Raw genomic sequence first — 15706 nt, 5'->3', positions numbered from 1 at the left:
AAGGGGAGATAGTCATCAAGGAAAGAGGCTGAACCTGCGACTGAGAATAAAATAGGACCACAGTTTCCAGTCGATGTGCTGCAAGTAGCAAGCACGCAATGGAGCTGAAAATGGCTGTCACCACATGGGAAGTGGGCAAAGTAAGTGAGAGAGGGATCTTCACTCTCCAGCAAGCTGAAGCCCAACAAAGAAAATACCACCATGCACAGACACCTTTACAGTACTGGTGACAGATAGCAGTGGGCACTACATGCTATATGCAAACCTTAGGCATTAACTGACTTTGTGGAATATAAATCCTGGTCCCAAACACTCCTGAACACACCATGCAGCATCAGGAATCTATGTCAGTAATGGCTATAATGCAGAAGCGATGTATTTTCATCTTGAAGTTATCGTCTGGTGGCCTTGAGGGTTTGTATATCCAGAGGCCCCAGACATTGTGAATGTGTCCTGCCCAGAGGCAGGTCTACACCCTCCTTAGATTGAACTCCCACAGGCCGGAGGGTGGTAGGCAACATGCAGGTGAAAGGTCAGGCCGCTGCTGGAGCCTACCAAGAGGAGATTTTAGAGGGGCCTGTATGTAGTTCCTCCTAAAGTGGGTGCCCCCTAGTACCATCCTGCCTCCTCATAAGGAAGGGGCACTTGGGCACTCTTTCTCCTGTCACCAGCAACAAGATGGATGGATTTCAGGTCTGTTCACCTCCATGGCTGACTCTGAATGTGTCAACTCTTCATGGCACCGCCAACCTCTCGGTGAGGTCAGCCAGATGGTCACATTGCCAGAGACAGTATGACGCCAACAATGTTGCTGTAACGTTTGTATTCATTGGGCCCAGTGCCGCCACTAAATCGGCCTGTTGCTCCTGTGTCTGTTTGTGCCAAGTTGTTAATTGCTGATACCAAAGGCTCCTCTCCTGCCTGGGGCTGAGCAGGTGCCTGATCTCTGGTATTCCTCTGAATGCCAATGACCTAGGGCATTTCCCCTTGGACCAGCTATGGAGATGCAGTAGTGCTGTGTGCCCATGAGTAACCTCTTGACCATACTGATTCCACTAATATCTATAGGAGACAAAAAGACCTACCAGTGAGGGGTAGAGGCTTGGAAATATTAACAATACATTCGCAGTCGTGGAAGTGGAAAGTAGTGCAGCAATGGTCAATGCTTCTTACTCAGTTGCCAGGATATGAGGATTTCGACATCTCCACAGGCTGGTCCCATTTTTTGCCTGCCACAGACAGGGGTTCTCACTTCAGAGGGTGTGAGGAGAGATCTTAAGTTGTTGTGTTTGGAACTATATTCTCTTGCTTAAATTTTCTTCAAAGTTAACACTTTTCTGAACTGGTAATGTGAATGCTGCTGATTACATGTGATGCCCGTTGACCACAATTTCTGCAAAGTTCTGTCCAGCAGTAGCCACAGGACAGAAGCTTACAACGTCTTCCTGGATGGTGGTGTTCCTTGCATTGAAAGAACATTCCAGTCAAGCCATCACCAAGTATTAGTTGACGAGATGTCTACCTCAACTAGTTCTGAACAAAATTGCAATTTTCTGATCAAAATCTATTCTGTCTTGACTTGGTGCAAATTACTCCACACTCCTCTGTCCCAAAACGTAGTCTTAGCGAGGCCACCAAATCCACCTTGTTAGCCAAGTCTCTCTGCCCAAAGCCCTAGCCACAAAGCTGAAATTACTGGGTTTTTTAAATTGCCTTTAACTATACAGTTTTGTCTTTTATTGATCAGTCTGCTTGGAAGAGCAAAAGAGTAAGCAGCCCCAGGCTTTGCTAAAAGCCTTCCTCTGAATTCTGAAAGTCTTTCATTTCTCTCAGGACTAGAAACTGGTGGCTTTACTAAGTTACCACTTTTTGATTATTTTGATCACCAAAAAAGACAGCAGAGTTGAGAGAACGATCAGAAAATGGTCGTGTTCTTCCCTCTGTCCAACCCATCCTCCCAGCTCCCAACCAAATTCATTCCTGCCATCGACCAACCAGGTCATATCCTCTGCCCGTGTTCACTGATCCCTACCTCATCACTCCGCCTCTCTCCCCATCCAAATCCTTCCCCCACCCCCCACTCCCCTTTATCTGCAGCTTCCCCCACATCCACCCCCAGTTCTGAAGAAGGGTTACATCCGAAACGTGGACTTCTCCACCTCCTGATGCTCCCTGGCTTCCAGTCCCCCTGTCTACCTCCGATTGAAATTGAAGGTATAGTCATTTTTGTGATACCATTCTGTTCATGGAGGTGATTTGAAAGTTGTCTGTCTCCTCAGTGAGACTCCTAATAGAACACTGCTCTCAGTTTTGCTGATTTGGAGACGCCAGGGTGGACAAAGTTAAAAATCACACAACACCAGGTTATAGTCCAATCGGTTTATTTGGAAGCACTAGCTTTTGGAGCACCTCTCCCTCATCAGGTGGTTGTCACCTGATGAACCATCTGATGAAGGAGCAGCACTCCGGAAGCTAGTGCTTCCAAATAAACCTGTTGGACTATAACCTGGTGTTGTGTGATTTTTAACTCAATTTTGCTGTCAATGTATCAAGGAAGGTGTTGAGTCTGTTGAGTATTTTGTACGTCAAATAAATGCAGAAAGAACATATGTTCCTATGTGTGTAGCATTTTTAAAAATGCTTTAAAACGTCTAAATTTAAATTAAAATGTCATAAAAAAAATACTTTGCACTCTAGCTTCCAACACTTTCAACAGCATGGTTTAGTTTGTCTCCACTTGCACCTTGGTGTGGACTCAGTCAAACACAATGATTATCTACAGCAACTCGACAAAGTGGAGAGGCACAACTGGAGGATTTAATAGCGATCACTAATGTGCTCTATGGAAGCAGAATACTGTGGATGCTGGAAATCAGAAACAGAAACAGAAAGTGTTGGAGAAACTCAGCAGGTCTGGCAGCATCTGTGGAGAGAGAGAGAGAGACAGAGTTAATGTTTCGAGACATAATTGACCCCAGTCCTGCTTTCCTTTCTGTAACACCCCACAAATTAAGATTAGGGGCAGGAATATTGGCCCCATGATAGCATATCTGGAGTGAATAAGTTAGAGTGAATGTATGTCTAATGTGAATAACATACGCGGGTGAGTGTGATAAGCAGGTGTCCCGTGAACTTGCTCTGGGTGGACAAAGAGGTTACCAATGAGCACAAAATTCAACAACAGGAGAATCTGCACCTGTAATGTTCGAACATTCCAGTGCAGTGACCTGCCATATAGTATAGACAAGTGAAATACGAGAACAAACTCAGGAAGGTGCAGAGTCAGACCTGTGGGCACAGACTGAATGTTGCTTTTCAGGGCTTGCTCTGATTGAAATCCAAGCTCCATCATTGACTACAATGGAGCTTCTGCTCAGTTTGGGAGGAGAAAAAAAAACATAACATTCAATGAAAAGACAGAGTTCCCAATCCCCTAATAGAAATGTTTTAGTAAAAATCCAATGCCTAAACATTTATCCTGTGTACTTTTCATTTCTACTATTGAAAACTAATCACGGCCTTGGAAAGTGTAGAAACATTACAATTGCAGTACCATTTTGCTAAATAGTATTACTTGTTCCACAGTGGGTTATTATTTGGTTGTTGTGTGTTACCTACGGCTGAGGGCTCGCACTCTTGCATCTGAGTCAGAAGGTCTTAGGTCCCACTCCTGAGATTTGAGTATGGAATCTGGAGTGGCATTCAAGTTGGTTCAATTCCTATGTTAGCTGAGGATACCGTGAAGGATTCTCCTTCTCAACCACCCCCCACCCCCCCAGGGGTAAATGATGACCAGTTGTCTCTCTGCAATGAGAGAGCAGCCCTTTGGTCTGGTAGGATGATGGCGACTTTACTGAGGGGATGACATATTATCAGAACTACAATTCTGAGATGCGATGTTCAACCTGAGCATCAGTCTATTCTGTCAGGTGGATGTAAAAGATGTGCCTGGGAGTTAGCAATGCTGCCTGTCGCAAAGTCACTTACTCAGGGAATCAACTGTTTGAAGAAGAGCCAGGAGGATTTTGCTAGTGTCCTGTCAACATTTGAAGCCTTGTTGTGCTGACTATTGTGGTGACTATCTGGCAAGTGTAAACTACCAGTGGGTAATTCCCCTGTTACCCAAACCTCTGAACATGTCATTGGGTTGAAGTCAGAAATATTGGACAGTTCCAAATTACCTAACTGGAACACAATCCAGAAAATGTTAGACAAAAAAAAAGCCCTTGCTTAACTCTCGGGTAACTGTTTAACTGCCTCCTTCCCAATCACTCTCACTCCAACAACTCCCTCCTTGAGCTCGCAACTATCCACCACTTCTTGACTCCACATCAATCCTACCTGACCTGACCATGCTGCCTAGCTCAACACTTGACCACTCCAAGATGGTGACAGAGTAGAATACTCCTGTCAGAGCTCTTCTGCTTGCCAGTGTCTTTCCCTTTTCCTTCTTTTTATTCTCCTCTTTGTAGCTTTTCTTTTCCTTGCCCTCCCCCACCCACCCCACTGCCCTATCTGGTGAGTGGAGTCAAGAAGGGGAGCGAGAGGACAGTGGACCATGTCCCATGGCAGAGTGCAGCGAGCACAGGCCAAGTTCAAGGTTGGTGTAAAGACTTCTTCAACTACTGGGATTAATGACAGCCCATAAACTAACAGCCACATTGTAGAGCGACAACTGGTCATCATTTACCCCTGGGGCGAGGTGGGGGTGGGGGTGGGGGGTGGTTGAGAAGGAGAATCCTTCACGGTATCCTCAGCTAACATAGGAATTGAACCAACTTGAATGCCACTCCAGATTCCATACTCAAATCTCAGGAGTGGGATCTAAGACCTTCTGACTCAGATGCAAGAGTGCGAGCCCTCAGCCGTAGGTAACACCCAACAACCAAATAATAACCCACTGTAGAACAAGTAATACTATTTAGCAAAATCTTACTGCAATTGTAATGTTTCTACACTTTCCAAGGCCGTGATTAGTTTTCAACAGTAGAAATAAAAACTCACTGGAACAAAAGACCCTGTGCCCATCATGTGCAAGACTCATGTAATTTACATGATTCCATGCAAAAACTGCACGCAACACTAGGACAAACAGGCAGACAACTAGCAATCCACATCCACGAACACCGACTGGCCACTAAACGCCATGATCAGCTGTTCTTGACAGCGTTAATCAGAAATTCGACAATAGAAGCATAGAAACCTTGTCCAGTATTGCCCTCACCTGACGGGCACACAAGTCATAGAGATATACAGTGCAGGAACAGACCCTTCAGTCCAACTAGTCCAGGCCAACCAAACATCCTAACCTAATGTAGTAACATTTGCCAGCACTTAGTCCATATCCCTCTAAACCCTTCCTATTCATATAGCCATCCAGATGCCTTTTAAATGCTGTAATTGTACCAGCCTCCACCACTTCCTCTGTCAATTCATTCCATACACGCACCACTCTCTGTGTGAAAAAGTTGCCCTGAAGGTCTGTTTTATACCCTTCCCCTCTCACCATAAACTTATGCCATCTAGTTTTGGACTCACCCACCCCAGGGAAAAGATTTTGGCTATTTATCCTATCCATGCCTCTCATGATTTTATAAACCTCTATAAGGTCATCCCTCAGCCTCCAACGCTTCAGGGAAAACAGCCCCAGTCTCCTCAGCCTATCCCTCTAGCTCATGTCCTCCAAGCCTGGCAACATCCTTGTAAATCTTTTGTGAACCCTTTCAAGTTTCACAATATCCTTCTGATGGGACAACATCCTTCGACACCTCCTGTGGGTAATTGCAGGTACACTCGGCCATTGATTTGTCAGTGCACTGGATGGATAGCGATGAGGAACAGAAGGTTTTGGACAGTTTTTCCTTTTCCCCATGCAAGAGTTGTTGAAGTCAGTCAGAGCATTCCATAAATGACAGCTGCAGAGCCGGGCTTGCCAATAAGGAGAGAATAAGAGTCTTTTGGGAACGCTGCCTACCAAATAGGTTCAGTTTTCCAAGTCTGCAGTTCCAGTGATAAGCCATACTGTTCGACACCTCTTATTGGGTAATTGCAGGTACTCGGCAATTGAATTGAACAGCCTGAAAGCTGCAGGTAGGCTCTTCCGGCCCTATTCATTTGTGCAGTTAGCAAGATTCCCTATAAAATTGTCACTTATTGAAGCAACAATTCCTGTCCAGTAAAGTTAGGAGTCCCATTTTCACACAATTCCCATTGCAACGTCGACTTAGAATATCACCATTAAACTGTTGACAGTTCATACATGACAGCCTGTTATTCAAAAGAAAGCAGCAGGAGTAAGGATTTGCACCTGGTTCCAGGCCTCGGTTTAGCTGGTAATTAAAGTTGCTTGCAAGCTTTGGCCTGTAGCAGAGGCAGAATGCTAATCCTCTGGGCACACCTGGCCAAACAATGCTGACTTCCCCCACCTCCATCATTGCAAAATTAGCTGCCTATTGACTCCCTTGATTGCAAAGAAACCTATTTTCTCAAAGTAAAATAAATTACCTGGGCAGGTTACAGGGGGGAAAAGACTGGGTCATGAGGTAAAATGTGTTGCCAGATGTAATTTGTACATATCTAGGGAAGATTTAGCAGAAAAGTGTTTGACCGTAGTAAGGGTAAAAAAAATGTTTCCATTGAAAGTTTATTTCACTGCTCAATGTATGAGAATAACTGGCCTTTTATACACCACTATCACTCAGCAAAACATCTCAAGGTGTTTCACAGCAGTGTTAGTAAACAGATTGTAACATAGCTATATAAAGAGGTATTAGAAGAGGCGACCAAAAGCTTAGAGAAAGAAATAAGATTGAAAGAGGGTTTCGTTAGTGATACAAAGGGCAAGAAAATTCAAGAAATTAAAGCCGAAGAGCAGTTCACATGTCTGTGCAAAATGGCTGATTTCAACTTCTTATCCCACTCTGTACCTTGAGTTTTGTGTTGGTTATAACATGCTGCCTGCAATTAATTGGCTCTTTGTCTCGGTCTAATATCTTTAACTGCTTGTCATCCTGCAGTGTCTGCATCTAAACAAACACGTAGCAGCTGCCTTTTTGGTTTATTTTCCTTTCCTGTGTGCCTCGTCCTGCACCTGAACAGCGTAATCTTGAGGATCTGACTCTGGCTATTTTTAACTCTCCGTACATAATGCCAAAAGAGCTGCTGAGACACTTCCTTTCATTGGGGATTCTTATCTGAGCTTCACTAATTTGATATCACTCTGGAATGTTGCTTACTACTTCTCCCACTTCTGTGGTAATATCAGTGCATCGCTGCATGAGACATATTTAAGCAGCTACCGAGAACCATTGAAGAAAGGGCCTATCCACAGGAGCATAACTAAGTGCTTTCCAGCCATCTATGTACTTTTAAAGTATGATTGCTTTCATAATGTGATATCATCATATTCCTGATGAAGGGCTTATGCCCAAAACATCGATTCTCCTACTCCTCGGATGCTGCCTGACCTGCTGTGCTTTTCCAGTGCCACTGCTATCTCAATTGCTATCATAATGTAGGCAAACATGGCAACCAATTTATGTACAGCATGTCCAAATAATTGCAATGGGGTTAATAACACGGGTAATTGGTTCAGAGATGTTGATTGATGGCAATGTCTTAACTAGGACACTGGAAGAACACTTTTAACTTCGTCAAAGTCAGTCACTGTGGTTGGATGAATAATCCCGTGGCATCATTTGAATTAAGTCTGAATAATCTTGTGCCACCCCAATTTTAAACCGATGGGAATTAGCCTCAGATTAACATCTCAACCAAAAAGCACTTGCCAGCATTGTACCCCTCAGTAGTGCATTGAATAATTGGTGCAGGTAATGTAAAATTGTTGTGTCTGTACAATATTAAACTGACTGTGCCCAAACAGATTTATCTTTTGGCCGTGTGAAGATAAAGGCAGTGTTTCACCATTACTTCCAACAGTCATGAATCAAAATAGCTCTTGAGAGGATTGTGCACAAGTAGGAACCATCAGGATTCTGGTAGAATGACAGCCCCAGACTGCCTTGAATAAGAAGGAGGAGCCTCAACTTTAACCTACCCTGCCTGTTTGAAGCAGAGAGTGTTCAGGTGGGGCGCCCCTTTTACAGCCTTTCATACTCCTGAAGTCAAACCAGGTGGACTAGGTTACAATTGGGTCTAGAACCCGAGCTGATTTTGCAAAGGGGTTTGATGCAGTGGTCACACAAGGCAGGTCTCCCTCTCTCACTGAACACAAAACATACCTATCAGTGTCGGAAGGGAACTTGACAGGACTTATTCAAGTGGACTCTCAGTGCACTGAGCTCTAGTTCAGCCAAGAGTGAATAAGCAAGACCACAGCCCAAGTGCTGTCCCAAGTTCGCTTCTGAGACTGGAGAGTGTTTTATTTTGGAGAGTGACAGTGATATTCTGCATTTCCCACCCTCTGATCATAAGATTCAGATTTGGCTGGTCCAAGAATCCTGACCAAAGCCCAAAGACCCAGGTTTCTACAGCCCACACCGTCCCCTCCACCCTGACCACCCATCCCACCTTTTCTTGGTCATCTACTAGTCAGTTGAGAGAAAGGAAGACCAGAAACTCATAATGTCATACTATTAGTATTGCAACATTTATCAGGCCTTAATTTAAGGCCTCCAAGTTTGTACACACTATATATCCCTCCACAGTGATCACATGGCTATTTGTGGGAGCTCACTGTGTGTAAATTGGGCCACTGTGCTTCCTACGCAACAACACGGCACTTCAAAAAAAATAGTTCACTTGTGTTTAAAGAGCATTGTGACATCCTGAGGTTGGAAGAGATGCTCCATAAATGCGCATCTCGCTCTTTTTGAAATATGCCAACACTGACTGATATTAAAAATGCCAGCTAACTTCCAACGCATACTTTGTGTTTCTATTTGCAAAGCTCCTACTGATTGATTGTGTCTCCTCTCTCCAAACAGGTCGTGGACATGGATCAGAAGTTAAATACCATTACGGGTATGTTGCAGCTTTTGGTTGCCAACCAGCAGGAACAGTCCCGCCCTCAGGCTGACCCTCAGGCAGAGAGATCCACGATACAAGCTGTTGCATCAACTCACATCTCCTTGCCCAGCTACGAGCAGTTGACCGTGCATAGGAAAGACCAAGACAACGTGGCCTGATCTCTGATCCTCTACTTTCTGAAATTTAGTAGCGTTGAAGAGATTGGATGAGACCTGTTCAATATTGTAAGATAGCCCTCAAGGTCGCACGCACAACTGGCACAAACCACAGGAAGGGCTGAACATTTACTGAAGAAGTCTGTGAAACTTGAAAGCACCCACCATTAGACTGTGTATGTTTTCACAGCCCAGGCATCCCTTCCCAGTCCAGTTTGCGGATCTGACCAGTTTTGCAAAGAAAGAGTACGTCATACCACTCTGCCAAGCTTCAGAAATCTCCTGACTACATTTCAACTCTCCTCTGGCTGTTTTCGTTCAGGCAAATGTGACGATTGTGCTTGGACTGCCTGAAAGATAAGAGGAAAAGACCAATAGCACACAACGTTAACACAAATTGTAATCCTTTTTAGAGTAGATGTGATGTTTTAAATTGCAAAAATCACCATGGTGTATGATTGAGAAGCATTTGAAGCTCAACGTCAGTGTATTGCACGCACTCTTCTCCCACCTTCTCAGTAGCAGCCTCGGATGTATTTAATTATAAACAAAGAGACCCCTCCCATCTCTCTTTCACATCTGATCTGGGCAGCATACTAAGCATAAGGGTGACATCCAGGAAAAATCGATCTGGGGTCAGTTGCCCACGGCACAATGGGTCAGTGTCCACCAACTAGTTCCCAAAGTCTTTTATCCCAGTTTGTTCCAGGATTAGTATTTTCTTCAGGACTGGAATGTGCATACTTCCTCATTAGCTGAAGTCCTCCACACTTGGGTTCACTCAAATTACTACACTTGGGTTTTCCTTCCCCATTTTATTTTTGAATGCCTTCAGACGTGTGGGGCTGATACAGCCTCAACTACACTTCTCCTTTTAACTGGAACAATGGGGATGGCCATGACTTCCCCGTCACTGTCAGTATGACTTGGTGATTGACAAGTGAGCTTGGGGCAGCCACTGACTTGTTTGTTTTACCCTAACTTCCCCTTTCCAATGATTCTCAGGAGTTGGCAGGCCAACATACGACTGCAAGCAATGTTTGACTTCCCTCTACAAATGAAGCAAAGTGCGGCTAGGGGTTTAACTGATGACTCTTTGCAGGATTTTAAAAGAAAATTGCTTGGGAAATTTTGACTGTGGCAATATTGTGAAGCCGCAAGAGTGTAGGATTTTACATCCCAATTTTTTTTACGGCGCTCTTGGGAGAACAACTGGGAATGTTTCATTGTTTTATCAGCTGATTATATTTCCCCAGTCCCTCCCAACCTTCAGTCAACATTCTTTTCCACAACTAGCGCGTGCGGTTTTAATGTGCGTCAGTCATTAGGCAATTCGATGGAATGGAGGCAAGGACCAGAAGAAACATTCAGCTGAGCTTCAAGCCTCACTTTAAGTGAAAAGCAGGCAGAAGCATTCTCTATAATATCTGCCAGCTCATTGCCAGGGGAGGGGATATGAGAAAGTTCCAACATGGATGGAGTTGGCAATTCCGACGCACCAATCCACTCAACGTGTTGAAATTTCAAATCACCTTCCCGGTTTGCTGGCCGACCAAATGAGTGACTTGTATCACTGACCAACATCCGAGATAAGGCAAAGGCCCCCGGATTTATTCATCGAAAGGCAATCACTAATCTGTCGGGTGCTGATCCCAATCATTCCAGTCAGGATCTCAAGTGGTGGGGACAATGGGAGGAGGCGAGGCATGAGATGTGAAATGGAAGTGACCTGCTATAAATCCTAAACTTGAAATAAATAAAAACAGAAAATGCTAGAAATACTCAGCAAAGCTGGCACCATCGGTAGAGAGAGAGAGACACAAAAGTTTTTCTGCCAGCAAAACACCGACTCTCTGTCTCTTTTGTGTCCGTGGCAAGAAAGATTGAGCAGGATGTGTAATGGGTGACCACTTTGCTGCTACCCATTTTGTGCCTCCTTCCCCACTGAAGTTTATCCTAATGGTCATATGGTATTGGATCAGACAACGCAGGAAGATATAAAACTTGGTCAATAAAAACACATAATGCTGTAAAAAAATAGAATTTGCTGGAAAAGCTCAGCAGGTCTGGCAGCATCTGTGGAGAGAAATCAGTTCCGAGGAAGGGTCATTCACCCTAAAGCTTTAACTCTGATTTCCCTCCACAGATGCTGCTGGACCAGCTGAGCTTTTCCAGCAAATTCTCTTTTTCTTTTTGTCTGTAAAACTCAGTGCTCAGTCTGCATTGACCCTGAACTGAAGCCAGTAGTTAGGAGATAGTGTGACCATTTGCTTCCAAACCCCAGAGTTAGAAAGAGGTTTGGGAGGAGAATCAATGGTGATTGTATAACCTGTTCTGGGAAGGGCTCCGTGAAATCAGGATTGATCTGAACTGCAATGCACTCAATTGCCAGTTAAGAGTTAAAACAAAGTTTGCTGCTTACCGCAGTGGTATGGAGCTACTCCTCTGGTACCTGTTGACCTTGCCACTTTGGGCAGCAGTCATATATATAACACCTCGACCCAAGTTGGCAGACATCTGATATTTATATGCATCATGACATCATGTCATCCAATGCACTTATCACCATTTGTGCCTTTATGACATTAGGCTCTGGGACATGCTATGCATTCTATAAGAAACAGGTAAGGAGTTGACAATTTAAACTTGAGACACTTTGTGAATAAGATTAATGTTTGGAGGAAAACATGCTTTGGGTTGCACCCAGCCGAGTCACTCCCGTCTCGGGCAAGCAAGCACCACATTCCTGACCAGTCGAGCATCATTGTGCAATGCCAGAATTCCAGAAAAGTGGAAAATCTGACCCCTCTCTCTCCACACTTGTTCACATTTATAACTGGAACTCTTCCAGTTTAACACACCCAGCAGTGCTAGATCGGGAGGTGGTGAGTGCAGGGAGTTTGGACAAAGTCTAGTGGACGGATTACTGTGATCTTCTGTTACTCAGAATTTTTTTTGTCTTCCGTTTTCAGAAGAAGCCATGCATATTTTATTCTATCCTAACTTCCTGCTCTCCCTTCATCTTTTCCTCGTGGGACCTTGCACATAGCCACTTTATTGTAATGTTTGTTTGACACTTGCCGGATGTGTTGACACTCATTGGTTTTGTTTGCCAGTTGATAGACCTGGTCAAAAGTTTTAATTGTACTGTAGCCATTGAAACAAGGATGCATGCCATTGACCCACTGCCCCTTATCACTTGCTCACCCTTCCCCTCCCAATCTGGCAGCAATGGAGAGACATGAAATCTCCACTTTGTAATAAAAAGATTCAAATAAACTAGCATTGAGATCTAATACAGGGCAGACCTCAACAAAAACCTTGTGTGGTGCCAGCCCAGGTTTGCTCCCATTTTAAGGGATGGAAAAGGAGCCAAGTCAAGTTGAAGCCACTATGTCAAATATTAATATTGTTCAAAGGATCAGCCATCCAAGAAACTAATGATATTGTAAAATGCTAGGGAATTTCAGTGAAGTCCAGTTCATCTCAAAACTATAAGCGATGCCATGACAATTGCACAAAGCACTATACCTAATAGTTTTCTTTTTAAGAATGAAGTCACTTGGTGCCTGCCAGGCGTACAATTCTATGTACAAAGATCTATTTACAGTTGGATAATAGGAAAACCAACATGTCAATCAACAAAATGAAGAATTCTTTTATCTGTATATATAAAGACATAGATTATATATAGTAGATTTTCTACTGATATTTACAACCTGGGGTTTCATATAAATTTTATAAATTTTCCTTCTCAAATGAGGTTGATTCAATTAAAAACATTGCTGTAATAATGTAGAATGGGTTGATAGATCATTTCTTCCTCAACAAACTTTCTCCTTGTCGCTCTCTCCTTTGTCTAATCATGTAAATATTTTCTTTCTCCCTCACAACTCTTTATCTCCTTTTATCTTCCCTTCACCCCTCTGTTCCCATCCTCATTTCCCATTCTATCTATTATTCCCTCCTCTCTACATTGTCCCCTCTTTCTTTCCATCCTTGTAGCAGTTTTCTGTTTCCCTTCCCTTTCTTTTATCCTTCCTGTCTCTTTTTCACATTACCCTCTCTCGTTTTTCACTTCCTTGCTTTGCAATTCCCACTTTTCCTCTTCACTCTTCTTTGGATCTCTCGTGACTTTTCTGTCTTGTAATGGGACACTGTAACAGCGATTTGTTAGACATTTTTTTATTTGCTTTCTTCATTTCAATCCAGTTCGAATGGGCTGCTCAGCAATATTCCAATACAACTATGAAACAAATCAGCTGGGACTCATGCTGTGATTTATAAGGTCAATTTTATAATGGTACCTTTTTTAACTCAAATATTATGTAAATTTGAAGATGCCAGTTTGGTATCATGCCTCAATAAAACCAAAAATCTCAGAGATGTGTCGCCTGATTTTTCACAATGGATCACATGAAATCTGTCACAAAGCATCCACTTATTTGACTTACATTCTGTCAATGTCACACTAAATTATTAACTGCAGAGAATTATTTTTATACTTAATTTGCAAAATATTGTTCAGCACAGTCATCCCCAAATTAAAGCTTGTTTGCTTTAAATAAATAAAACTTCCACTTAATTGTTTGACTCAGTTGATCAATCTTACACTTTACCCCATCCGACCTTTTTGTCATTGAAGTGGGTGGAATTTTCATCCTCTTTGAGACTAAGTGTGAATGTAAGTATAAAACTGGGAGATAGTTCTGCTTGGGCGTGGGTTGGCCTTTCCTGTGTGATTATGTCCTTCTCAGATCATTGCGTAAAATGCCTTATTCTCTCTTCAGGAAGTCCTGAAGTCCATGAGAAGTTTGTGCTATTTACATAAAAGATACCCCAACTTTCTGCAAGCAAGGATCATTACTCAGTCTCTGCTCATCGCCCACACTGCCTGTCAGAGACCAGGCAAATCTCCCTCAAGTTTCTCCTGAAGGTTGTCCATGAGAGAAAGGAATTTATTTTCCCAATGGATGGCAACAAGGGGTCAGTCCAACCTACCCAGGCAGGGGTAGTGGCAGAGATCAGTGCCCATGTGCAGCTCAAGGAAATCTGGCCCCAATGCTGCAAGAGAATGCCAGGGTGTGTACCAGAGTCTACTGCTAAGGATGCCCATCCAGAGGACTGCTACACAGAAGGTTGGGTATTAGGATTCTCCACCAGGTGCCTTGTGTGCAGTCAATGTCTTGGTACTTTGTTGACACTACCAATGTTGCTGCTGTGGTATTGCCTTTGACTTATCCGTCAGCATCCACAGTTAAAACATAAAAGGAGCTAAACACACACAGGAGTTGCATCATTCAACAACTCTTATACCTTCAGTACACAGACTTTTCATTATAAGTAGGAAACTGCACGCATCCAAGGGCATTTCACCAACATTTCTCATGGGATAAGCACACAGCCACAAATGCTGTCCTTTTGAGTTGAGCAGCTGTTGAGTTGAACCCCACTTGCAGTCAGGTTTGTTGGTGTCATTCGGTGTTGCTATCTCATTTGGGCAGGCTTGCCCAACCAATTGGCAGCATGAACACTAATGTTTAACAACAAGCCAGACTGCATGTGATTGAGTCTTTGTGTAAGCTAATCAACCCACAAAAAAGATCTTTACCCCAAAATAATATGGAAACATAGAACATAGGAATAGACCATTTGGCTTTCGAGCCTGGTCTGCCATTCAATATGATTATCCTACTCAGAATCCTGTTCCTACTTACCCCACACCACTTTATCCCATTAGCCTTAAGAACTATATCTAACTCCTCTTGAAAACATTCAGTGTTTTATCTCGAAACAATCTCTGAGGCAGAGAATTCCACAGGCTCACTATTCCCTGAGTAAAGCTATTTCTCCTCATCTTAGTTATAAATGGTCTATTCTATATCCATACACTATGATCACAGGTTCTGGCCTCCCTAGTAATCGAGAAAATCAGACGTTTACCTTGAACTTGATAGCTTTTTATGACATTTCCCCTTATTCTTTCAAACTCCATGTGACCTAACCCATCCAGTCTCTCTTCCTACACTAGACCTGCCATGCCAAGAATCAATTTGGTTTGTTGTACTCTGTCCATAGCCCCCCGAACATCCTTCATCAGACAAGGAGACCAAAATTGCACACAATACTCCAGCTGTAGTCTCATCAAGCCTCTGTACAATTACAACAAGATATTTCTGCTCCACTATTTGAATCCTCTTGCTATGAAGGCGAACATACCATTTGCCTTCTTCACCATCTGCTGCAGCTTCATGCTTTCTTTCAGCGATTAGTGTACAAGGACACCAGATCTTGTAGCACTCTCCCCATCTATAGCCATTCCTGTTTTGTTGACCAAGTGGATGACCTCACATTTATCCACAATATACTTCTTCTACCATGCATTTGAACAGGAGCAGGGATGTTTTGTTGCAGTTATACATAGCCTGGGTGAGGCCATACCTCTGCATGCAGATGTGGTCTCCTTTCCTGAGGAAGGATTCTTTTGCTCTCAAGGGATTGCAGCAAAGGTTTACCAGGCTGATTCATATGAAGAGAGATTGACTAGGTTAGGATTGTTTTCG

The 15706-nt window shown here is 43.4% G+C and overlaps 1 protein-coding gene across 2 annotated transcripts in view; it reads left to right on the top strand.

Moving 5' to 3' along the window:
• Positions 1 to 11241, top strand: part of LOC140493488 (potassium voltage-gated channel subfamily KQT member 1) — a 690303-nt gene extending 679062 nt beyond the window's left edge. For both annotated transcript variants that reach the window (XM_072591973.1, XM_072591974.1), the window contains one exon: positions 8946 to 11241. In XM_072591973.1, the coding sequence (XP_072448074.1) occupies positions 8946 to 9146 (201 nt within the window). In that variant the 3' untranslated portion in view covers positions 9147 to 11241. The remainder of the gene's footprint in view (positions 1 to 8945) is intronic.
• The last annotated feature ends 4465 nt before the right edge of the window (positions 11242 to 15706 follow it).

This window comes from Chiloscyllium punctatum, chromosome 22 (assembly GCF_047496795.1).
Source record: "Chiloscyllium punctatum isolate Juve2018m chromosome 22, sChiPun1.3, whole genome shotgun sequence".
NCBI lineage: Eukaryota > Metazoa > Chordata > Chondrichthyes > Orectolobiformes > Hemiscylliidae > Chiloscyllium > Chiloscyllium punctatum.
This window is presented reverse-complemented; position numbering and strand designations above follow the sequence as displayed.